At 41.5% G+C, this 24,363-nt stretch overlaps 1 protein-coding gene across 6 annotated transcripts in view; it reads left to right on the top strand.

Moving 5' to 3' along the window:
• The first annotated feature begins 4,472 nt into the window (after window positions 1–4,472).
• The window catches only part of Mmaa (metabolism of cobalamin associated A), a 32,977-nt gene continuing 13,086 nt past the window's right edge, over window positions 4,473–24,363 (top strand). Inside the window, exons 1-3 of one of the 6 annotated variants that reach the window (XM_036188478.1) lie at window positions 4,525–4,698; window positions 22,221–22,378; window positions 22,759–23,245. In XM_036188478.1, coding sequence (XP_036044371.1) covers window positions 22,807–23,245 — 439 coding nt within the window. In that variant the 5' untranslated portion in view covers window positions 4,525–4,698; window positions 22,221–22,378; window positions 22,759–22,806. The other 5 variants (XM_036188481.1, XM_036188479.1, XM_036188480.1 and 2 more) reach the window with 5 other exon arrangements.

The raw sequence follows: 24,363 nt of genomic DNA, 5'->3' as shown, positions 1-24,363 counted from the left end.
TTCAGACTACAACTATCTTCCATTAAAAGCATTTATGCTACTGTTTAAAAATTTCATGTGCCAATTGCTACTTACTAGCATGTAGAAATACTTCTAGACAGTTTCTACCCTCTGACCTAGCATTAAATTCAGCAGAATTAAGAGACTCTCTGTACACAAAGCCTACAGGGACAAGTAGCTCAGATTTGTCTGCAGTGAGCTGTGAGTAGTCTAACTCCTTCCCTTTCTAATCTTCTGTCTTTGGAAGACTTGTGAGAACCTCAACAAAGCTCAACAGAAGTTCTATGAGCAGACAGTCTCTTTTGATGGGCAGTCCTAGGACAGACTATTGGTGAATAAGCATGCTGGTGGTCCCTGGTCATTCACGGACATCATTATTCAATAAAGTTCCTTTTTTCTAGTCCTCTGGTTGTTTTCATCATGAGTTAGAAATACAGATTGGGTTCACTGTTGCTGGAGTGTCTGTCTTTCTGTCTCTCTTTCCCTAAGTACCTGACTAGACTTCACTGGCCTAGGCAGGCTTTGAATTTGTGATCCTGCCTTAGCCTCCTGAGAAGCTAGAATTACAGGCCTATGCCATCAGGCATTTGATTTATTTATGTTGGGTCAAAATTACATTCTGGAATAAATCCCATTTGCCTGTTGTACTTTTTTCTATTTTGCATAAGAATTCTGCATGTTTCTCCATGGTAGTTGCTGACTTGGTTTTCTAGCATCTCAGTGTTTCTAAGATTATGCTGTCAATATCCTTCCTATTTTCCAAATTTATGTAGGACTGACATCACATGTTCTTCAATATTTACAGATTTCACCAGTGAAACCATCTGGGCCTACAGGCTTTTTTGTAAATTATTTTAAAATTATTAATTCAAATTTCTATTTCCTCTTCAGTCAGTTTCAGTCTTGAATTTATTTATTGTTATCTGATTTTATTGGTCTAAATTAATTTGTAATATTATTCTTTCAGTTTTAACTAGGAGATTTCAAGCATAGGACCACTATTATTTAAGGTCGGCAAAGTTGAAGGAGCCAGTTGTGTGCATGGCAGAATACTTAGAGGCTTTCCTGGCTTCACCAACTCCATTAACAGCAGTGCCCAGGTTATGACAACCAAATATGGCCCCACCATTACCAGCACGCCCTGGCACAGAATCAACACAAAGTTCTTGTCTTATGCCTGTAGAGAAGTCCCTCCAGATGTGACTCGTTTGTCTCTTTTTACACCTTAGTCCTCTATTAGTTTCACTAGAATTTTGCAGTGTACAAAAACAGGCTGTGCATTAACTTGTTCTATGCCCCACAGTTTGCTGTCCCTGTCTTGGATGTTTTAATTTTTTTCTCTATATTTTTCTAGTAAAGGCTTTAAAAACAATGTATTTGTCTATAAGGATACTTCAGCTATACTGCATAAATTCTGAGATAATGCTGATGGATATTGATTAATGGTTATGGACAGTGTGTTGTTCATCTATGGCTATAGCATGTGAATAGGAGTGTTGTTCCAACAGAGTGGCTTGCATAGGATAACACACATCAATTTCACATAAGCTTAGAAAGCACAATGACAGCATTAGTCTCAGAAAAACCGACAGATGAAAAAAAAGTCACAGACCAGTATCACTCATAAATACAGATGCCAAAGTCCCACACAAAATGCCAAAATGAAGTTGAAAAAGAATAAAATGTGAAAGAATATTAACGTAATTGCACAATAAAATTCAGCTATATATAATTTCAGTACATTCTCCCAAGCAGGTAGTAAACTGACACAGACTCCCAGGTAGGCAGCATAAGTATTCCTCTTGCTCTGCTCAGGAAGAATGATCAGCCTGCTACAGGCAACACGTTAACCTGGACATGAAAACCAAGGTCAAGTCACCATCCTTTACTGAGTACTCATCTGCTGCCACCTGCTGGGAGGCAGAAATGGGCTCCCAACTTCCTAAAAGGTTACAAGGATGACCTTGGATGTCAAGTTTTGCTTATTCCATAAACCTGAACATAGAAAAAAAAATGCCTTTTAATGATTTTAGGATAAATTAACTGCATGTGAGACCTGAATATAAAACGAAAACTACATTCTTTCCTATGCACAGAAACTAGATGGCTCATTTGCAGTTCTCATAAGTGGTTTACAATGCAGTTCCTTAAAATGCTGAACTACAAAAGTGTTGATCAAGTGTTTAAAGGTAAATGATGGTAACTAATCATTTGACTCGGGCTAAGGGAGAAATGCAGTGCTTAAGAACACTATATAAAGAAGTATGAAAAAAGTTAATCTAAAGAATATAGTAGTAGTTGTCACAGGCAGAACAAAGACCATGCTCTGTGGCTTACAGCACCGCTCATTTTCCCTGCTGTGCTCTTTAAACAGGCTGAAGATGGAGGTAGATCACATACAAATACAATGCCACCCTATAAAAGGGCATGGGCATGTTCTGATTTTGCTATCTGGAGTTCCAGGAACCCACATACAGAATCTGAAACATGGCAGCTACTCAAATTTGTTGAAATGAGTATTTAAAAAGCTGTAACTGACCAATCATAAAAATTTACAAGTCTTATTATAACATGCCACACACAGCACTGACCCATAACTACTTTGGTTGGTAAATTCCCAGGCCTTAGTATATGGAGTTAAATATGATACCTGTAATAATGAGGTCATTTCTAACCTCCCCAGTTCTTAGACATGGTGCAGCATTTAAGGTCAGGTGACAGGGAAACTACTATATCATTAATTTTGTTTCTTATAGGTGAATGTTTCAATAATTGCTAGATAGGATATCTCCCCCATTTTTAACTTTCAAAAATACTTATTTTTATGCTGTCTGTAAGTATGTATGTGCTATACATGTGTGCCTGCTGTCCACAGAGGCCAGAAGAGGGCAATGATTTTTTGGAACTGGAGTTACAGACAGTTGTGAACCGCCTTTGTGGATGCTGGGAACCCAATCTGGCTTCTCTGCAAAAGCAGCAAATGTGTTCTTAATTGCTGAGCTGTTGCTACATCCCCAACAACTTTATATTTTTAAACATTTCAAATTTATGGTCAGAGTTAAAAAAATAAAACAGGCTCTCATTCTGGATTACCTGAAATTTGTAGATCTTATGACCTCAGACCTACTTGATTGTACATGGACTAAACACAAAACGATCCTTTTAAAAAAGATCATTCCTGAGAAATTCAAGTCAATATGAGGCTTCGTGTTTAAAATTTTAAAATCCTTACTGCTACCCAAGATTGCTCAGTGGCCTTAAATATAATCCTTTTTTTTTTTTTTTTAGTTGTTACTTTTTACAATACTGACATTTCTAAAGTCCAAATAAAACCAGTTTTAAATTATTCTGCATGGCATTTAACAATGATATTCTGGCTAAATCATTTCAGAAGAATGTTGCACACAGGTGGAAATCTCACAGCCTCAAAGGCAGGTTCCAGTCCCCCACCTCCTCCTGCACTGGTTACAGGGGCACTTCTGCTTCATGAGGCATCTATTATTATTTTCCAAAGGGGGTGATATTCTGGAACTGCTGGGGCACACTCGATCTTTAAAAAGTAACATGCACTAAAGTATCTTAAAGTTTGCAAAATAAAAAACAGGTAAAGGCTACGGATCAGTTTTTAAGTTAGCAAACTTCCTCACAAACTTATCTTTCATCAAAAAAAGAAAAGTAGTATGTAGATGACATGGATGTTATCTTGATTACAATATTAGAGAAACTTTCCCCTAAAAATCCTGGACCACCTGTTGCATCATGTATGTTTAAAATTTTTTTTTTTTAAATTTAGTTACAGCAGGGAGCCATAGGGTACACCTTTAATCCCAGGATTTGGGAAGAGGCAGTTTGAGGCCAGCCTGGTCTACATAGTGAGTTCAAGGACAGCCAGAGGCCCTGTCTCCAAAAACGAAACAAACAAACCCCGAAATTACCATTCCGTTCCAAGCAAGGTAGAAATAGGTGAGGTCCTTTCAAGGTAGAGCCTGCCCAACCCAGACGACTTTCTCGGCGAGCACAGGTCTCTCAGTGTGGGGCATGTTACAAAATATTAGTACGAATGGATCAGTTGTAAAGAGAAAAACTGTGGGTCTCCCGGTCACTCAAACCACGCCATTGTTCAGACTTGTACTGGGGCTGGGGGTGGAGCGGTTACTCCAACAGGTGGCCACGTACGCTGCAAGCTGTGTCACGTCATCAGTGACGCGGGAGGAGGGGCTTTGGCCGCCGAGGTCGGGGCTGGAACGCCCCTGCGGCAGCCGAAGCCGGGTCGCCATCGCGAGGGGAGAAGCTGAGGACCAGCGCGGCCTCGCCGTCACCGCCCGCCTCCCGCCCAGGGGGACCACTCCTGCCGCGCATGCCCCGGCCGCCACGAGACAGCCCGCCAGCAGCGACGCGCCTGCGCCTACGCGGGGCGTCACATTGCGCCTGCGTACGGCGTGCGCGGAAGGGGCGGGCAGAATGGGAGGAGTGGGCGGAAGGGGCGGGGCGTAGCGGCGCGGCCTCGGGAGGGTGAGTGTGGGACCCCGTGCGCGCTGAGGCCGGGAGTCGGGGCCGCTCGGTCCTCCGCCCGGGGTCAGCCCCGCTGTCGGGGGCGCCCCCTGGAGGCTCGCGGGGGGCAGCAGAGGAGGGTGTGACTGATCGGGGCGGGGTGTGTGTGGAGGAAGGCCTCGAGGGGACAGCACGCTTTTTCCTTACGTAAGAAAGGCGTCGCAGACGCTGCAGTCAGATTCTCTCGGCCGCAGGGAGGGAGATGGGGCCCGGAGGCTGCTCTGTGTCAGCCAGCTCCGCCTGTGCAAGGGAGCAGCAGACACCGAGGAGTGGCGGGAACACTCCTTTTTCAGGAGAGTCACACCAGGATATGAAGTAGGGATCGGAGTAGGAGTCCCAAAGCAGTGTCTGGGTGGCCAAATACGCCTGGACAGCGCCTGTGGATCTCTTTCATAGAGGACGTGCCAACTGCAGATATGTGTTTCATATTTGAAAAGTGAAATACAGCCTAAGCCATAATAGCGTGACTAGAGTTCCTTACTGCCTGCCGCCTATCTTAAGAATTGTGGCCCATGCATATATTTTGGAGAACAAAGAGACTATAAAAGTGTCTAAGCTGGTAAAAAAAAAAAAAAAAAAAAAAATTCCAGCAGAAACAAAACATTTGGGGGTCATGTAAAATGTCCAGAATGTTCTTTGACAAAGTAAATGCATTCAGGGAAATAGTATTTTTAAAAGGACAGTTCTTTTAAGGGTTTGTTTCCTATCAGGAGAAAATATAAACATGACGTTATGTAACCACAAGTAGCATAAATCGGTGCTTAGAAAAATTTGAAGGTGTCATCATCTATTTGGAGTGGATAGAGCTAGTGAATTATTGAAAATTGTCCCAGCTAATTGGTGTCATGTGGGAAAGTAAACACTTGATCTTCCTATATTGATTTAAAATCCTCATTGTCGTGGGTCTTTTACAGAGATCAGGTACAACTTGTTAGTGATCTGTGCAGATTGTCACCTAAGTTAGTATTCAGAATAGTTGGAATTACAGAATGGAAAAGACTCCCAAAAGCCAGGATCATCAGAAGAGCATTTCAGCAGCAAAGGAGAAACATCATAGAAGAGGAAAGATGTGACCTGTGGGTCAAATCTGGAAGTTGGGAAAGCAGGTGGCAGGTTTAGAAGACCATCTCCTTGGAGGAGGTTTGAAAGGAGATTGTAGGAAAGGTGTTCAGCAGAACTGTGATACCAAGTGCAAACTGTTGCATGTGTTCCTAGGGCGGCAGTTCTCCAACAGCAGGCTTCGGAACACGTGCCGTGGCCCCACCCTCACAGTTCCTCATTCACACAGCCCCCCAATCAAGACACTTGTGGGGTGACTTTGTGGCCTGTGTATAATGTGACACTGACCTATTATACTGAGTTTGTGTTCTTGCCATGGTAGTTACTGAAATTAAGAATATTCATTTGATCAGTTCCAAGGGAAGTATCTCAAAAGATCCTGCCTGCTAAGCAGACTCCTAATGAAAAACAAAACAGATGTATACCAGACTTCAAACAGAAAAATACATATTTACAAGTACACTGTTTTTAAAAATCAGTTAGCAGTCATTGTAATGGAGTCATGGACATGTGCAACATTTTTGCATGTGTCCTTTGAGTCTGTGAACCGTAAGCTGTGGATACAAACAAAACCATGGTCTACCAAAGACTGCAATGGTGGTTTGAATAGGAATGGCCCCCATAGGCTCATGTGTCTGAATGCTTGGCCTATACAGAGTGGCACTATAGGAAGTGTGGCCTTGTTGGAGGAAGTGTGTCACTGTGGGGGTGGGCTTTGAGGTCTCAGATGCTCAAGCTATGCCCAGTGTAACACAGTCTCCCTCTGCTGCCTATGGATCAAGATGTAGAACTCTCAGCTCCTTCTCCAGTACCATGTCTGCCTACACGCTACTTTGTCCCACCATGATGATAATAGACTAAACCTCTGAACTGTAAACCAGCCTCAATTAAATGTTTTCCTTTATAAGAGTTGCTATGCTCATGGTGTCTCTTCACAGCAGTAGCAACCTAACTAAGACAGCCGCCATCTTGAAAGTGAGCACTGTACATTGTGATGAGGCTGTCAGGGAGGGATGTGGTCAGCGAATGACGGTGAGAGGCAAGAGGGGTAAACTAAAGTGTCAAGGAAGCAGTCTGCGGAGTTCTGTAGAGGACACACTTGAGCTGGTCTTGGGGCTGAGGAGGATTTTGTGAGATGATGCAGAAGAGGTCATCCATGTAGAAAGAATATGGATGACAGCCACTCTGTATAGAAGAGTATAGCGGCCTCTGGATCCTTGTGCGGATCAGAATAGTTATAGCAGGAAGTAAAAGTTGAGGGGATGGAGTAAGTTGGAGAGGATAAAGAATTCATGAAGGAGTCTAAGATACTTATATAATGCCTGGCCTTCCTGGATGTACACTTCTGCTATCAGTGGTCATGCCTGTCCCATGTGTCAGGGCGTTCCATGATGTAGCACATTGCCCTGTAGCTTCTCTATAAGTATTTACTGAATGAGTGACATAGTCATGGAAAAAAGCCATTTTCTATTTCTTCAGGTAAAGCAAGGGGAGCCTTTGAATGGTGTAAGGAGAGTCATGTGATGCATGGCAGTGTGGAGGATGAATAGATAATGGTGAGAGACTGCAGTCTTCCAGACTTTACATTTTACCCATCTTTAGTGTGCATTAGGAAACCAGAAGAGGCAATACTAGAGTGTATCACATGTAAAAGGGCTAAGTGTTATTGGGTGATATTTGTGTTCCTTGCTCGCGCAGGTGCATGTGTATTGTAAATATATTCCTTCTTATGGCATACAGAGTTTGAAGCCCATTGCATTAGAAAGATGTGGAGGATGGAGAAGAAATAATAAATAAATCATATTTTTGAGGCAAGTAAATGTGAACTCAAAATGTTACTATCCATGTGAACCTCCTCAGGTCAGGTGTGTTCAGTTTTTGTTCCTGTAACACAGTAAGGGTTTGTTTTGGCTGTTTTGTCCCATTGGCCCTGTGGTGGCACAGTCTATTGTGGTGGAAGCCTGTAGCAGAGGAGCTGCCTGCTCCTGGACCAGGATGAGAGAGAGAGAGAGAGAGAGAGAGAGAGAGAGAGAGAGAGAGAGAGAAGATGCCCTGAGGGCACAGCTTCCACAAGGTCCCACTTCCTCGAGGCTCGACTGCCCCTAATAGCACCAAGGGCTTAGAACGAAGCCTCTTACATCTAGACCTTCAGTACTTTTAAGATCCAAGCCATAGCAGAAAGTGATGACTTAACCTATTGCAGTATTTGTGCCTACTTAGTATTTTTCATTGTATATTAAAACACTGGCATCCTGGCTTAGGTCTGACAGTACTTTGAAGTAAGCAACTGAATGCTGTAAATGCTGCCAAATTCTGTGTTTTGGTAATGCTTAGCTTACAAATTGCAGGATGAAGCCTTACTGTCAGAAATCATGACAATTAATTAACAGTTTGATATGATTATTGGTCAGTCTTTGATATCTGTCCTTCAGACAGCAGGCCGAGATGTTTAGTTCCATGAGCAAGAGAGAAACCCCTCTGCTTATATCATTTTGCCAGTATAGTGGACAGAGACCGCTAGAATGTCAGTAAAGTTCTAACTTATATTCTGCCTGGGACATGTATGTTAAAGATAGAAACTCGTTCATTAGGCTAGGTTATATTCATTTTTAAGAAATATATTGTACCCTTTTAAATCAGTCTAATTAAATAATGAGTTATATAAGTTATGGATTTATTGGGTGTGACTTTTCTTTGAAATGAAAGAATGTTTTAAAATGTTTAAAATTTAGTCTGTTCTGTACCTAACACATGATTGGAATTCATGCTGACCTTGTAATTTTGACAAAAATGAAAAAAAAAATTAAACAATAAAAGCCAGATGTAACCATGCCACATTCCAATATAAAGGCTATTTTACTTTCTCTTGAGGTCCCACCATGCACATCTGTGTTTATGAAATCCCAGCACTAGTTGTGACACCTTGGTTGTTCCCCCTCATGGTGCTGAGCCTCCCCATCTATACACCAGGATCTCCTTTGTTGTAGTGCATGGATTAGTTAGGAAAGTACACACAGAACCTCATACATACTACACATGAAGGGAAGCAGAGCTGTTGATGTCTGTTATCCACATAGAGGTGGGGTGCAAAAAAATCATCTCTTAGAAATAGTCTGGTAAGTGTCAGTAGAATCTGGGTAATTTTTTTAGTTTATTGGGAGCGTGTAAAAATGATACCATTCTTTTCTTAGTTCTTGTGTTTCACTAAACTTAAAGAACTTTGAAGATCCTTGTGGGCATCAAAGAACTGCCTGTAGAACAAACTGTAGATGAGTTTTCTGAGAAAGATTGCCATTAAATTGTTGGAGGATATTGCATACATGAAATACTCAATTAATAAAAATATTATCTTAAAATTGTTATAGGAAACTACTTTTTTATATGTTAAAAGAGGATATACTATTTTTATTAGACAGTTTTATTCATCTTGTTTAGAGAATTAGCTTGTGCTATGAATGGACATATGTCCATCTGGTCAAATCCCTGTTGTGGGTTTGGTTCCTTCCATATTGTATTGCTTTGGAGATTTGGTTAGATGCCAAGGATGTCTTGACTGAAAGCAGGGCACTTGGAAGAGCAGACTGTGTTTTGTCCAGGTTCTCTGTTCACACAGGTTTTATTGTTGGTCAGACTCTTCCCCTATAGCATATTCAGTGGAGAACAGGTTGAGTCCCATTGATAAGTCTAAAAGAACAGTTTTGAAAGTGTGCCATGTGCAGGCACCACCCTAGGGCCTGAGGAGATAAAGACTAGATAGATACTGTCCTCTCTGTGGGAGGCTCATCAGCTGACAGGAATGATGAGAACTGGTTCATAGATTTCAACACAATCAACAAGTACTGTATCGCAGATGTGAACAGAAGGTCGTGGAGCATTGACTAGCATGGCTAACTATGTCTGGGAAGGTTGGGGAATGTGTCTCAGAGGGTGCTAGTTCAAGAGACATTTGTCAGTCAAACAAGTGTTTATGGCAGAATAGACAATAGTGTAGGGACCTGTGGATAACATGTTTCACAGTGTGGTTGTACTTCTAATTTCTGTATGAGTCTGATAAAAATCTGTCTGTAGAAGCATAGCTAAAACACTAACCGCCCTTTTCACCTTGCATGTAATTCTTTTAGCTACTTCTTTTTTTAGAAGATATGCTAATTTTATGTCTAATTTGGAAGTTGACATGCACATATATTGACTATAACACTGAAGGTTATAATAAATAGTAAAAGTCTCATCAAGTTGATTCCTGGGTCAGGAAAGATCTAAATGAGGAATGGAGAGGTCACGGGTTATGGCAAAGATAATTAAATCATGAGTGGTTATTAGACATTTCTCATTTAAAAACCTAAATTCTAATCTTTAAAAAAAATGTGGTTGCTATAGCAACTGTATTGGTTTTCTGTTGGTGTTACTGTAGCAATTATCACACACTTAGTTCCTTAAGACAACACACAATTATTTTCTTAATTAATGTGTGGGGGAGGGTGCACATGTGCAGTCCAACATGTGGAAGTCAGAGGGCAACTCAGTGAGTTGGTTCTCTCCATCCACCTTTGCTTGGGTACTAGGGCTCAGACTCAGATGGCCAGGCTTGCATAGCAAGCGCCTTTACTCTTGCTGACCCAACAGATCTGTTGTCAAAAATGAGTGTGGTTGGCCATGGCGGCATGGGTCAGAGTAGGCTAAAGTTAAGGTGTCGTTGATACTGTGGTCCATTCTCGTCTTAGTAGAGTCTGCCTCTTTGGTTTCCCCAGCCTCTCCAGTCAGCCTTCACCGAGGGCTCTTGGTCCTCTACCCCACCCGCAAAGCCAGCAAGTGTAGATTAGCCCTCATGCCATCAGGCTGTTGTTTTTCTGCCTTCCTCCTCGCTTAAAGGGTCTTGGTCATTCCACCGAGTCAACTTGGATTAAGTAGACTAATTTTTTTTTTTTTATCTTTAACTTAGCCAACTAGCACCTTGAACTCTGTTAGCATACTTCAGTTACCCTTTGTAAAGTAATATAATATATTCACAGAATCGAGGAAGTCCAAGACAGGCATACTGTCAGAGATGCCATTACTATATACTATAACAACATGCCGCTTCTCTAAAATCATAAAAATGTGGTCTGCAAGCCGGGCGGTGGTGGCACTTAGGAGGCAGAGGCAGGTGGATCTCAGTGAGTTGGAGGCCAGCCTGGTCTACAGATTGAGATCCAGGACAGCCCAGGGCCACATAGAGAAACTCGGGGCGGGGGGGATTAAATCTAGGACCGAGGAGATAGCTTAATATATAAAGCACTTGAAATCCAAGTATGAGGACTGGTCAGGTCCACAGCGCCCACTAAATCCTGTCAGGCATGGTGACAGACTTAATCTCAGAAGGCAGACAGAGGATCCCAAAGCAAGTTAGCTGACTAAACTAGCCAGATCAGTGAACCAGTTCAAGTGAGAGACTGCCTCAGTATACAAGGTGGAGAGCAATTAAGGAAAACTTCTGACAGCAACCCTAGCCTCCACACACATATGACATGCATGACTGGCCATACCCATCTACACAAGCATGTGTTCTCCAACATACAGAAATAATAAAAAATAAAAATTGAATTTATTTTTGTGGATATATATCTCCCCTCAACTCCTGGTTAGCCTTCAGTCCTCATCTCCCAGTCTTGAGCTTTCTGTGGCTCAGGGCTGCTTCATTTCCCATCCCACATCTTGTATAAAAACAGCTCCTTCAGAAGTCATGGATTTGATTCAGCATCACCTCCACTTGGTCCAAGCCTTCATCTGCCATCAGTACAGTTACAGTAATTTCCTCACTTGTCTCATCTCTGTTCTTACATCTCACTCCTTAGTACCTACTTTGGAGATTTACATGACATAGCCAGAGGTCTTTTTAAAAATTATGTATGATGAGTTCTTGTGCTGGCTTCACATATCATCTGTCTGTAAAGCCTTGTATGCAACTTGTCTTTAACTCTCTCTCCTGAGTGTTTCCTGGCTCATTCAGATCTAGCTGCAGTCACTGACAGACAGATGATGGATTTTTCCCCTAAGAACATAATGGCATCAACCTTTTTTGGTATTGCTGCATTCCCAGTTCTAGACTAGAGCATGACGCACAGTAAATGTTCAAGCATGCATTGGCTGAAAGCTTTGTAATCTACTTGGTTTGGGGGTCCCCCTCTTCCCTGTCAGAGTATTCCTTTAGGCTTGTTTGGTAACAAGAGTAGTCATGGTGAGACCTGTAAATATAAAAAGGACATATTTTAAATAGTTCTCATTTGTTTTTAGACCAAATGTGACTATCGTTTCATAGGAAGTAGGACTAGATTTGATAATAAGAATGTTCTGTGGAATGAGGATGTCTTCCTCTTTTCTCTAGCCTCTCTTCATTACAAAAATTCTTCTTACTCAATTTCAGAGATAGGTAGTTATGAATAACTATTTCCCTTTTTGCCACAGGACATCTCTTTTGTACTAACATACTTCATTAAGAAAAATGTCAGAAAGAGCCCAAAGTCCTGGATTTTAGTCCTGGTCCTGTGACTAAGGACACTTCACTCATTCTTGATTTTCCCTTCTGTTAATTGAGACCAACTATCATCATACTGTCTTCGTGGAACTAGAGAATAAGATCAAGTGTTTGAAGATGGTTTATAAACTCTATAAAGTGCCAGGCAAATGGAGAAGAAGTAAGTTCAGATCAGCAGTATCCTTTCTTTGTGGTAGTTTTGATTGTTTTTAAAATTTCAGCATGCCAGATGTGTCAGCCTTGAGGATTCTAACAGCGACAGGAAGTTCTAGAATCTGCCTTCTGTTTTCTATCCCTTAATGGCCCAATCCAAGGCTGTGTCCTCCTTTTCTCCTTCTTTTCCTTACTAGGGAGCCTTGCTCAGGTTTCTTACCCTGGACTCTGTGTTACCAGAGTCTCATCACTTGACTTCTCACACTGCTTCTAGATGTATATACTACTACTGCTGCTAATATTACTACTATTAGTACTAAGGTTGATTGTGTTGCCTCTGTAAAAGACTGTCAGTTATCCATGACAGCAGACAAAAGGTAGTTCTTTGGCTTCAGTTTTTGTCCTGGTTCAAACCTTGTCTCCCATCACTAGTTCTGTATAGCCACACCTCTATTAAAAATGTACACATTTAAGGCCTCAGCCTGGAAAAGCTACCTCATCCTGTAGCTTTTTCATTCTTTTAGACTTAGCTTAGTTCTGGCATTGACTGCTTGAAGACTTGAATGCCTCGGGAGTTAGCTCACACCCAATCCCCTCCTCCAAAAGGTATAGCCTCCCATGGAGAGTCAGCAAAGCCTGAAACATTCAGCTGAGGCAGGCCCAAGCCCCTCCCCCTGCATCAAGGATGTGCAAGGTATCCCACCATAGGCAATGGGCTCCAAAAAGCCAGTTAATGTGCCAGGGATAGATCCTATTCCCACTGTCAAGGGCCCCTCAAACAGACCAAGCTACACAACTGTCTCACTCATGCAGAGGGCCCAATCTAGTCCCATGCAGGCTCCACATCTGTCTGTCCAAAAGTTCATGAGTTCCCACTAGCTTGGTTCGGTTGTATCTGTATGTTTCTCCATCATGGTCTTGATGCCCCTTGCTCATAGAATCCCTCTTCCCTCTGACTGGACTTCTGGAGCGTGGCCTGGTGCTTGGCCATGACTCTCTGCATCTGTTTTCATCAGTTACTGGGTGAAGGCTCTACGATGACAGTTAGAGCATTCACCAATCTATCACCGGGGTAAGCCAGCTCAGGGACCCCCTTCCACCACTGCTAGTAGTCTAAGTTGGGGTCATCCCTGGGGATTCCTGGAAACTTCCCTCACACCAGGCTTCTACCTATACCCATGATGTCTCCCTCTATCAAGATATCTCCCTCATTGCTCTCCCACTCCACCTCTGTTCAGACTTGACCATCCTGCTCCCATCCCCCATCTCTACCCTTCATTACTCGCTCTCACCCCCCAGTTTCCTCATGTAAATCTCATCTATTTCCCCTTCCCAGAGAGAGCCATGCGTCCCTCTTAGGGTCCTCCTTGTTACCTGGCTTCTCTGAAGCTGTGGGCTGTAGTCTGGTTATCCTTTGCTTTACTTCTAGTATCCACTTATCAGTGAGTACATACACCATGTTTATCTTTCTGTGTCTGGGTTACCTCACTTAGGATGGTATTTTCTAGTTCCATCCATTTGCCTATAAATTTCATGATGCCATTGTTTTTTACTGCTGAGTAGTACTCCATTGTATATATGTACCACATTTTCTTTATCCATTCTTTGGTTGAGGGGCATCTAGGTGGTTTCCAGGTTCTGGCTATTACAAATAATTTGGCCATGAACATAGTTGAGCAAGTGTCCTTGTGGTATGATTGAGAATTCCTTGGGTATATAACCAAGAGTGGTACCATTGGGTCTTGAGGTAGATTGATTCCCAATTTAAGCAGAAGCTACCATACTGATTTCCAAAGTGACTGTACAAGTTTGCACCTTCACCAACAGTGGAGGAGAGTTCTCCTTGCTCTACATCCTCTTCAACATAAACTATCACCAATGTTCTTGATCATAGCCATTCTGACAGGTGTAAGAAGGTATCTTTCATTTGCATTTTCCTGATGTCTAAGGATGTTAAGCAATTCCTTAAATGGCTTTCAGTCATTTGGGATTCTTCTGTTGAGAATTTTCTGTTTAGATCTGTAGCCCATTTTTTAAATTGGATTGTTTGGTATTTTGCTGTCTAGTTTTTAGAGATCAGCCCTCTATCAGATGTAGGGTTTTCCCATTCTGTAAGCTGTCCTTTTGTCTTATTTACCATGTCCTTTGCCTTACAGAAGCTTCTCAGTTTCAGGAGGTTCCATTTATTGATTGTTGCTCTTAGTGTTTGTACTACTGATGTTATATTTAAGAGGTGGTCTCCTGTGCCAGTGCATTCAAGGCTACTTCCTATTTTCTCTTCTGTCAGGTTCAGTGTAACTGGATTAATATTGAGGTCTTTGATCCACTTGGACTTGAGTTTTGTGCATGGTGATAGATATGGATCTATTTGCATTCTTCTACATATTGACATCCAGTTATGCAAGCACCATTTGTTGAAGATGCTTTCTTTTTTCTACTATTTCCTTGGATTCTTTGTCAAAAATCAGGTGTTCATAGGTGTGCAGATTAATGTCAAAGTCTTCAATTCAATTCTATTGGTCCACATGTCGGTTTTTATTCCAATACCAAGCTGTTTTTTATTACTATAGCTCTATAGTAGAGCTTGAGGTCAGGGATAGTGATGCCTCCAAAGGTTGCTTTATTATACAGGATTGTTTTGGCTATCCAGGGTTTTTTTGTTTTTCCAGTTGAAGTTGAGTATTGTTCTTTCCAGGCCTGTGAAGAATTGTGTTGGTATTTTGATGGAGATTGCATTGACTCTGTAGATTGCTTTTGGTAAGATTGCCATTTTTATTATGCATGAGCATGGGAGATCTTTCCATTTTCTGATATCTTCTTCAATCTCTTTCTTCAAAGACTTAAAGTTCTTGTATACAGGTCTTTCACTTGCTTAGAGCTACCCCAAGATATTGTATATTATTTGTGGCTAGTGTAAAGGGTGATGTTTCTCAAATTTCTTTCTCAGTCTGTTCATCATTTATATATAGGAAGGCTACTGATTTTTTTTTTTTTTTTAGTTAATCTTGTATCTTGCCACATTGCTGAAGGTGTTTATCAGCTGTAGGAGTTCCCTGGTAGAATTTTTGGGGTCACTTATGTATACTACCATATCATCTGCAAATATCAAAAGTTTGACTTCTTCCTTTCCAATGTATATCCCCTTGATCTCCTTTTGTTGTCTCATTGCTCTAGCTAGAACTTCGAGTACTATATTGAATAAGTATGGGGAGAGTGTACAGCCTCGTCTTGTTCCTGATTTTAGTGGAATTGCTTTCAGTTTCTCTCCATTTAATTTGATGTTGGCTGTTGGCTTGCTGTAAATTGCCTTTATTATGTTTAGGTATGTTCCTTGTATTCTTGATCTCTTTAAGACTTTTATCTTGAAGGGGTGTTGGATTTTGTCAAAGACTTTTTTCAGCGTCTAATGAGATGATCATGTGTTGTTATTGTTTTTGTTTGTTTTTGTTTTTTGAGCTAAGGATCAAACCCAGGGCCTTGTGCTTGCTAGGCAAGCACTCTACCACTGAGCTAAATCCCCAACCCTCATGTATTTTTTTTTTCTTTCAGTTTGTTTATATAGTGTATTACATTGACAGATTTTCATATGTTGAGCCATCATGCATCTCTGGGATGAAGCCTACTTGACCATGGTGAATGATTTTTTTTAATGTGTTTTTGGATTCAGTTTGCCAGTATTTTATTGGGTATTTTTTATCAATGTTCAGGAGGGAAATTGGTCTGTAATTCTCTTTCTTTGTTGCATCTTTGTGTAGTTTGGGTGTTAAGGTAACTGCAGCCTCATAAAAAGAGTTTGGCCGTGTTCCATCTGTTTTGAATGTGCTGAACAGTTTAAAGAGTATTGCTATTAGCCCTTCTTTGAAATTCTGGTAGAATTCTGCACTGAAACCATCTGGTCCTGGGCTTTTTTGTGGGGGAGGGTTGGGAGACTTTTAATGACTGTTTCTATTTCCTTGGGGGTTATAGGTCTATTTAAATTGTTTATCTGATCATGATTTAATTTTGGTATGTGTACCTATCCGGAAAATTGTCCATTTCTTTTAGATTTTCCAATTTTGTGGAGTACAGGTTTTTGAAGTATGACCTGATGATTCTCTGGATTTCCTCCTTGTCTGTTGTTATGTCTCCCTTTTCATTTCTGATTTTGTTATTTTGTTCTCTCTTTGCCTTTTGGTTAGTTTGGATAAGGGTTTGTCTCTCTTGTTGATTTTCTCAGAGAACCAACTCTTTGTTTTATTAATCCTTTGTATTGTTCTCTTTGTTTCTATTTTATTGATTTCAGCCCTCAATTTGAATATTTCCTGGCATCTATTCCTCCTGGATGACTTTGCTTCTTTTTGTTCTAGAGCTTTCAGGTGCACTAGTGTGATATTTCTCCAAATTCTTTATGTGTGCATTTAGTGCTATGAATTTCCCCTTTAGCCCTGCTTTCATGGTGTCCCATAAGTTTGGGTATGTTGTACTTTCATTTTCATTGAATTCTAGGAAGTCTTTAATTTCTTTATTTCTTCCTTGAACCATTGGTGATTCAGTTGAGCATTATTCAGTTTCCATGAGATTGTAGGCTTCCTGTAATTTTTGTTGTTGAAATCTAACTTTAAGGCATGGTGGTCTGATAAAATACAGGAGGTTATTCCAATTTTTTTTTTTTTTTTTTGTATCTAATGAGATTTGCTTTGTGGCCAAGTATATGGTCAATTTTAGAGAATGTTCCATGGGGTACTGAGAAGGTATATTCTTTTGTGTTAGGGTGTAATGTTCTGTAGAAATCTATTAAGTCCACTTGAGTCATAACATGATCCCTCATTTCTCTTATTTCTGTCTGGCAGACCTGTCTATTGGTGAGAGTGGGATGTTGAAGTCTCCCACTACTAGTGAGTGGGGTTTCATGTATGATTTAAGCTTTAGTAATGTTTCTTTTACAGATGTGGGTGCCCTTGTATTTGGGGCATAAATGTTCAGAATTGAAACTTCACCTTGGTGGATTTTTTCCTGTGATGAATATGTAATGTCCTTCCCAATCTCTTTTGATTGATTTTATTTTAAGTCTATTTTATTAGATATTAGGATAGCTATACCAGCTTGCTTCTTAAGTCCACTTGAGTAGAAAGTCTTTTCCCAACCTTTTAATCTGAGGTAGTTTCTGTCTTTGAAGTTGAGGTGTATTGCTTGTATGCAGCAGAAGGATGGATCCTGTTTTTGTATCCATTCTGATAGCTTGTGTCTTTTTATAGGTGAGTTGAGACCATTGATATTGATGGATATTAATGACCAGTGATTGTTAATTCCTGTTATCTTTTGGTGATAGTATGTATTTCTCTTCTTTGGGATTTGCTGCTGTGTGGTTATCGATTGCCTGTGTTTTCGTGGGTGCATCCAACTTCCTTAGGTTGGAGTTTTCCTTCTAGTGCTTTCTCTAGGGCTGGATTTGTGGATAGGTGTTGTTTAAATCTGGTTTTGTCTTGGAGTGTGTTATGCACTCTGTCTATGGTCATTGAAAGTTTTGCTGTGTATAATAGTCTGGGCTGGCATCCATGCTCTCTTAGTGTCTGTATTATATCTGTCTGGGACCTTTTGGCTTTCAGAATCTCCATTGAGAATTCAGGTGTTATTCTGATGGGTTTGCCTTTATAAGTCACTTGGCCATTTTCTTTTGCTGCTCTTAATATTCTTTCTTTATTCAGTATGTTTAATGGTTTGATTGTTGTGTAGCGAGGGGAATTTTCTGGGGGAGTCTAGTCTATTTGGTGTTCTATAAACTTCTTGTGTCTTCATAGGTATTTCCTTCTTTAAGTTGGGAAAATTTTCTTCTATGATTTTGTTGAATATATTTTCTGTGCATTCAAGTTGATATTCTTCTTCTTCTTCTGTCCCTATTATTCTTAGGTTTGGTCTTTTCATGGTATCCCAGAATCTGGATACTTTGTGTTAGGATTTTTTTTTTTTTTTTTTTTTGCTTGAGTATTTTCTTTGAATGACAAATCTATTTCCTCTACTGTGTCCTCTACACCAGAGATCCTCTCTTCCATCTCTTGTATTCTGTTGGTCATGCTTGCATCTGTAGTTCCTGTTCATTTACTCAGATTTTCCATTTCCAGCATTCCCTCAGTTTATGTCTTCTTCATTGTTTCTATTTCAAATTTCAGATCTTGAACTGTTTCCTTTACCTGTTTAATTGCTTTTTCTTGGTTTTCTCAGCTTTAAGGGATTTATTGATTTCTTCCAATTTTTTGTTTGTCTTTTCCTCAATTTCTTGAAGGGAATTTTCATTTCATCTTTAAAGACCTCTATCATCTTCATAAAGATATTTTTAAGATTGCTTTCTTCTGTTGCTTTTACATTGTGATGATCATGTCTTACTGTTACAGAACCACTAGGTTCTGGTGGTGCCATATTGCTCATTATGTTGTTGTATGTATTTTTACACTGGCATCTACCCAGCTCTTCCTCTAATAGGTACAAGAGGTGTCTATGTCTGAGGGAGCTGTTCTTGGTCCACTTTGTGCTAGCTGTGTCTGTGTCTCAGGGAGCCACTCTTGGTTCAATTGGAGCTCTTGGTTCAATCAGGGTTGGTGGATTCTGAGTCTCAGGGAGTCTCTGAGGTCACAAGGGGATAAGTGGTTTTGGGACAGGAAGTGGGTCTTGTAGATTGCAGAGTCAGGTCCAAAGTGGGGTGTTGGTAGGGATGCCTGCCTGAAGGAGTCTTCCCTGCTGGCCTAGCACCTGGGGCAGCAATAGGCAGGGAAAGGGGAGCATGGGTAGTGTCTCTGGGGCCTGGGTCATAGAGACAGGGCTCTCAGGCTAGGAGAGAAGACATTAACCTCTTGGTTCAATCAGAGCTGGCAGATTCTGTATCTCAGGGAGCTGCTGAGGTCCCAGCAGGACAAGTGGGTTTAGGGCAGGGAGTGGATCTTGTAGATTACAGGGTTTGGTCCAATGAGGGGTGTTGGTGGGGATGCCTGCCTACAGGAGTCTTTCTTGCTGGCCTGCACCTTTTGGTCCAATCAGAGCTAGTGGATTCTGTCACAGCCAGTGCTCTTAGCCACTGAGCCATCTCTCCAACCCTAATTTTTTTTTTAATTACATGTTGTATGGGTATGTGCAAGTGAGTGCAGGTGCCCCCCAAGGCCAGAAGAGGGCATCAGATTCCTTGTAGCTGGAATTGCAGTAGTAGTGAGCTACCTGATATGGGTTTTGAGAACCAAAGTTGGGTCCTCTGTATGAGCATTATGTGCTCTTAACCATTTATCATCTTTCTAGCCCCTACATTTTTTTTTTTGTTTTAAGTATGTGAAAGGTAGTGATGGATATTTAATATTTTTTACACATTAAAAAAAACTTGTCCTTTCATCAGGGTATTTGCTGTGAGATTGTCTCCTAGAAAAGTCAGAAGTTAGACTTGACATGAAGTCTCACCAGCATGGCTACCTAAACACATGCTGAACAAAGACAACAGCAATAGACACACTGTAGAGGACAGGGGGTCCACAGGCCTCAGCACACACGGAGGACTACAGCAACTAAGGATGCTGAGAGTGGGAGAGACGGTCTTCCCCGGGTGTCAATACCAGATGGCCAGCCCTCAAAATATACACACAAGTAACAATATATATAGACTGAACGGGTTATATTTAGGAATATACATACGTGTGTGTGTGTGTGTGTGTGTGTGTGTGTGTGTGTGTACATAAACGATGGATTTGAAAAAGAAAGGAGGGGTATATGGGGGGATTTGGAGTGAGGAAAAGGAAGGGTGAAATCACGTAATTATAACCTCAAAAATAAATTGTCCTTTTAGAATAAGTCTAATTTTATTTAAACAGAAGTTATAGTACCTTTGTATTAGTCATGATTTTGCAGAGTAATAGAACTTATAGAACAAATAGAATGAATATATATGACTTGTTAGAATGGCTTACAGGCTGTGGTCCAACTAGTCCAACAATGGCTGCCTATGAACAGAAGGCCCAAGAATCCAATGGTTACTCAGTCCACAAGGCTGCATGACTCAGCTGGTGTTCAGGACACACTGGAGTCCTGAAGTAGGCTCTAATGCCAGTGAAGGAATGGACTTGCCAGGGAGGTTAAAGCAAGCAGGCGGGGCTGGAGAGATGGCTCAGAGGTTAAGAGCACCGACTGCTCTTCCAAAGGTCCTGAGTTCAATTCCCAGCAACCACATGGTGGCTCACAACCATCTGTAATGAGATCTGGTGCCCTCTTCTGTATACATAATAAATAAATCTTAAAAAAAAAAAAAAAGAAAAAGAAAAAAGCAAGCAGGCAAAGAAGGAGAGCGCTTCCTTCTTCCATGTCCTTATACAGGCTGCCAGAGAAGGTGTGGCCCAGATTAGAGGTGGGTCTTCCCACCTCAAAAGATCTGGGTTAAATGTTTATCTTCCCATTTCAAATGATTTAATTAAGAAAAAAATCCCTCCCAGGTGTGCACAGTCATTCGGGTTTTAGTTAATTCCAGATGTAGTCAGGTTGACAACCAAAACAGCCATCACAACCTTCTTCAGAATAGAGGAAAATATTGTGGCCTTGGAAAATCAGAGCAGTGCATTTTACCAATTGAAAACCTTAACCCATTTCTTCTTTTTGCCCGTAGGATGTTTATTACTGTTTAGTGTTCATTGGCCTCAAAGTACCATTTAGAGAAAGGACCTGGGAGCAATAGAGTAACTCAACGCTCTGCAAGGTCTAGAGCAACTAACATGTACAAACAACCATAAACTCAACTGAGCAGGTGATGTCTACCAGCAGATTCTAGCTTACCCCAAAAGTGGGGTGTGACCTAGTGTTCCAGTGTTTACAAACTGACATAAGGATGGCAAAGGCTGGTGCTGACTGCAGACTTCTCACAGGAACCATGTCATTGCATCCTTACAACCACCCTGCTCTGACCTAGTCTTTTTACTGCAGAGGACGCTGAAGCACAGAACAGTTAGGTGACCTGCCCAAAGTCATATGACAGCAAAGTGAGTGGCCATGGCTCATAACTTTGTCCCATTCTAACTCAACACACATGTCAACTTTCTTTAATACAGTGGGAAGTTGTGTTGAGAATATCAGTAAAGCTGGGAAGGCTCTTCCCCTAGTCTGTGGTGGTTCAAACCATAGCATACTCACCTCCAGAGGCTGGCGTGGGTCTGGGAAGAGGCATTCTTAAGAGGCACCAGGTGCTTCTGACCAGCTTTGAGATACACTGGTCTGGTTGCTACATGGCCTACACTGTGTACTTCACATTAAGGCTTATTGTTGTTGATTGTGTACTTATGTCAGATTATTCAGGCTGTCTCCTTGAATATGTGCATGCTCAAGTGCTGCACTCCTAATCATACTCCTTATGTAGAGAATGAATAGGAGGCCAGCAGCAGAGGGAATCTTCTGAGCAGATCTTTTTGCATGACTCAGAATCAGGTATGTTGACCTGAAGAAATCATTAAGATGAATGCAAGAAAGAAAATGGCAGAAAATATCTACTCTAATGAGATTTTGTAAACATTTTTACATTTATTATTATTGTTGTTATTATTAGTATTAGTATTAATATTAGTATTAGTATTAGTATTAGTATTAGTATTAGTATTATGTGTGTGTACACAGTCATATGCATGCCATAGCACATATTTAGAGGTAGGAACTTCTGGAACTCAGTTCTTTGTATTGTGGGTCTCCAAGATGGACCACAGAGTGCTAGACTTATGGAGCATTCTTACAAAGGCCTTGTGTTGGTTTTGTTCACAGGGCAATGTTAATGTAGATTGTATTTTACAATAAGGTAGTTTCATGTTTGGGGTTATTCTGAATTATTCTGTGTTATTCTAACTGTGGTCAAGGCAGGCAGCCTCTCCTAAGTTGTAGTGTCCTAGTTAGTTTTCTGTTGCGGTGATAAGCACTGTGACCTAAAGCAGCTTGTCAAGAAAAAGGTTTATTTGGCTCACAGGTTACCATCCATCATCAAGGGAAGTCAGGGTAGAACTCAAGCCAATATCCTGAAATGGAGCAGAGACCATCGAGAAATGCCGCTTTCTGGCTTTCTCAGTCCCCCAGCCTGTATGTCTCACTGTCCCAGTCTGGAGCTGGAGTCCTGCAGGATTCCTGGTGAGCTGCTGATCTTTGGTCTATTTAAACCCTGAGGAAGTTGGCTAGATGAACTGGCCAGTGAGAGTGAGGGCAAGCAGACAGAAAGGAAAGCTTGTTTTTTCCTGTCTCTGTGGGCTGCCACCAGGAAGTGTGGCTCAGATTTAGGATGGACCTTCCTGCTTCAAATAAACTCATTAAGAAAATTTCTTATAGGCACACCCAGCACCATTTTAATTGATTCCAGATGTAGTCAAGCTGACACCCAAGATTAGTTATCACATAAATTATCGAGAACCCTGATTATTCGTGTCTTAGAATGTAGGATAAACAGTCTCAGTTTTACTATTTCAGTGTTTTAATTATCTGTTGGACTCAAAAATATATTTTCTTCTTTCTAGGAAGTTCATAAATCACATTAAGTCAGAAAGTAGCCAGTTACAAACAAAATGAGTCTTCCCACGTTACTGTATCCTTATCAGCATCTCCTAAACGGCCTTAGGGTGCCTTCCCCACGGCTCCACTGCATCCTTCACTCAGGTCGGCATCCTGCATCCCGATCCCCAAGTGCTCCTGCAGCCAAGCCCCCTGGACACCAGTGTACTAAGTGGGTGCTGCTGTCTGCAGGCCTAAGGAGAGCATTATGTGCCCAGGCAACCTCGAAGGACCACACGGAAGGACTTTCTGATAAAGAACAAAGATTTGTGGATAAACTTTATACGGGTTTAATCCGCGGGCAAAGAGCTTGCTTAGCGGAGGCCATAACTCTTGTGGAATCAACTCATGCGAGGAAGAAGGAGCTGGCTCAGGTGCTTCTTCAGAGGGTCCTGGCCCACCACCGAGAGCAGGAGCGGCTCAACCAGGGGAAGCCTCTCACGTTTCGAGTAGGTCGGTTTTCTTTTTCTGTTGTTCAGTGAAAATGGTTTCCTAAACTCCGTCTTCTAAAATACATCCCCCTTCTGGGAGGTCAGACGGAGATTTCTTTCCTTGAAAATTTGGATAAAATTAAATGATGTGTTTTACAAGTATTAATCTTCATATATGGTAAAATTACCATGACCATTTGAAGCAAGCTGTGTAGTCAGTAAGAATTCTGTGTTGGCAAGACTCTTGCGGTGGTCCCAGAGCAGAAGCGCACCCAGAGTGCCCATCCCGAGTGAGTGAGTTCTCCTGTTTTCCTGTCCTCCCCGTCACAGTTGGAAATACTTTTCCTTCGCGTCTTGTTTTCTCTCTTTAACACAAGTCCCACCTCTTCTCCTTTTGTTTTCTTTAGCTCTGCTGTGTCTCACAGGCTGCCTTCTAAGCCACCTTCCTGCCTCAGCCTCTGGAATGCTGAGATTCCAGGATGTCTAGCCTCTCACTGCACTGAGATACTTTTCATTGAGCTTCTAGGGTGGCTCTAGCCTTCCAGCCGTCTCTGTGCCGTGATTTGAAAGACGAGATCAGGAATGGATATGAATGTTTCAAAGACAGTTTCACACATCTGTCTCCAGCCAGCCTCTGTACCTACCCCTCCGGTTTCACATTCCTTCCTCAAAATGAGAGTCCCACGCTGGGCCTGATAGTCTTTGTGCGTTTTAGACAGAGAGCTCCCAAGGAGAACATCCAGCGTGACAAAAGGTCTACTTACAGTAGACCTTAGAAAACCCTTGAAGAGAGAAGAGAGAAGTCTCAGTGTTTGCTTAGCAAGTCACACACACCTTCTCAGGGCCTTCTGGGTGTTCTACCCTGATCTTAGTCCTGATACACTCCAGTCTTAGTCATTTTATCATCACCATAAATTAAAGCAACATGAATTTATTCAGCCCCTGTAAAGGTGTTTAAAACAGAAAGCTGTAATAAGGACCTAAGCCTGCCATACCCTGTCTGTACTCCTGAAGATTGTGGAATGCCCATGTTTAATGTTCTGCATTGAATGGTGAACCTCTCATGCCTGCAGTGTATGTGACACACCATATTAAACATTTATCTCATTTAAACCTTAAGCCAACCTGCAAAGACTGCAC

Source organism: Onychomys torridus, chromosome 5 (genome assembly GCF_903995425.1).
Source record: "Onychomys torridus chromosome 5, mOncTor1.1, whole genome shotgun sequence".
Classification (NCBI taxonomy): Eukaryota; Metazoa; Chordata; class Mammalia; order Rodentia; family Cricetidae; genus Onychomys; species Onychomys torridus.
Note: the sequence above shows the minus strand (reverse complement) of the source record. Positions and strands in the feature narration are given on the sequence as shown.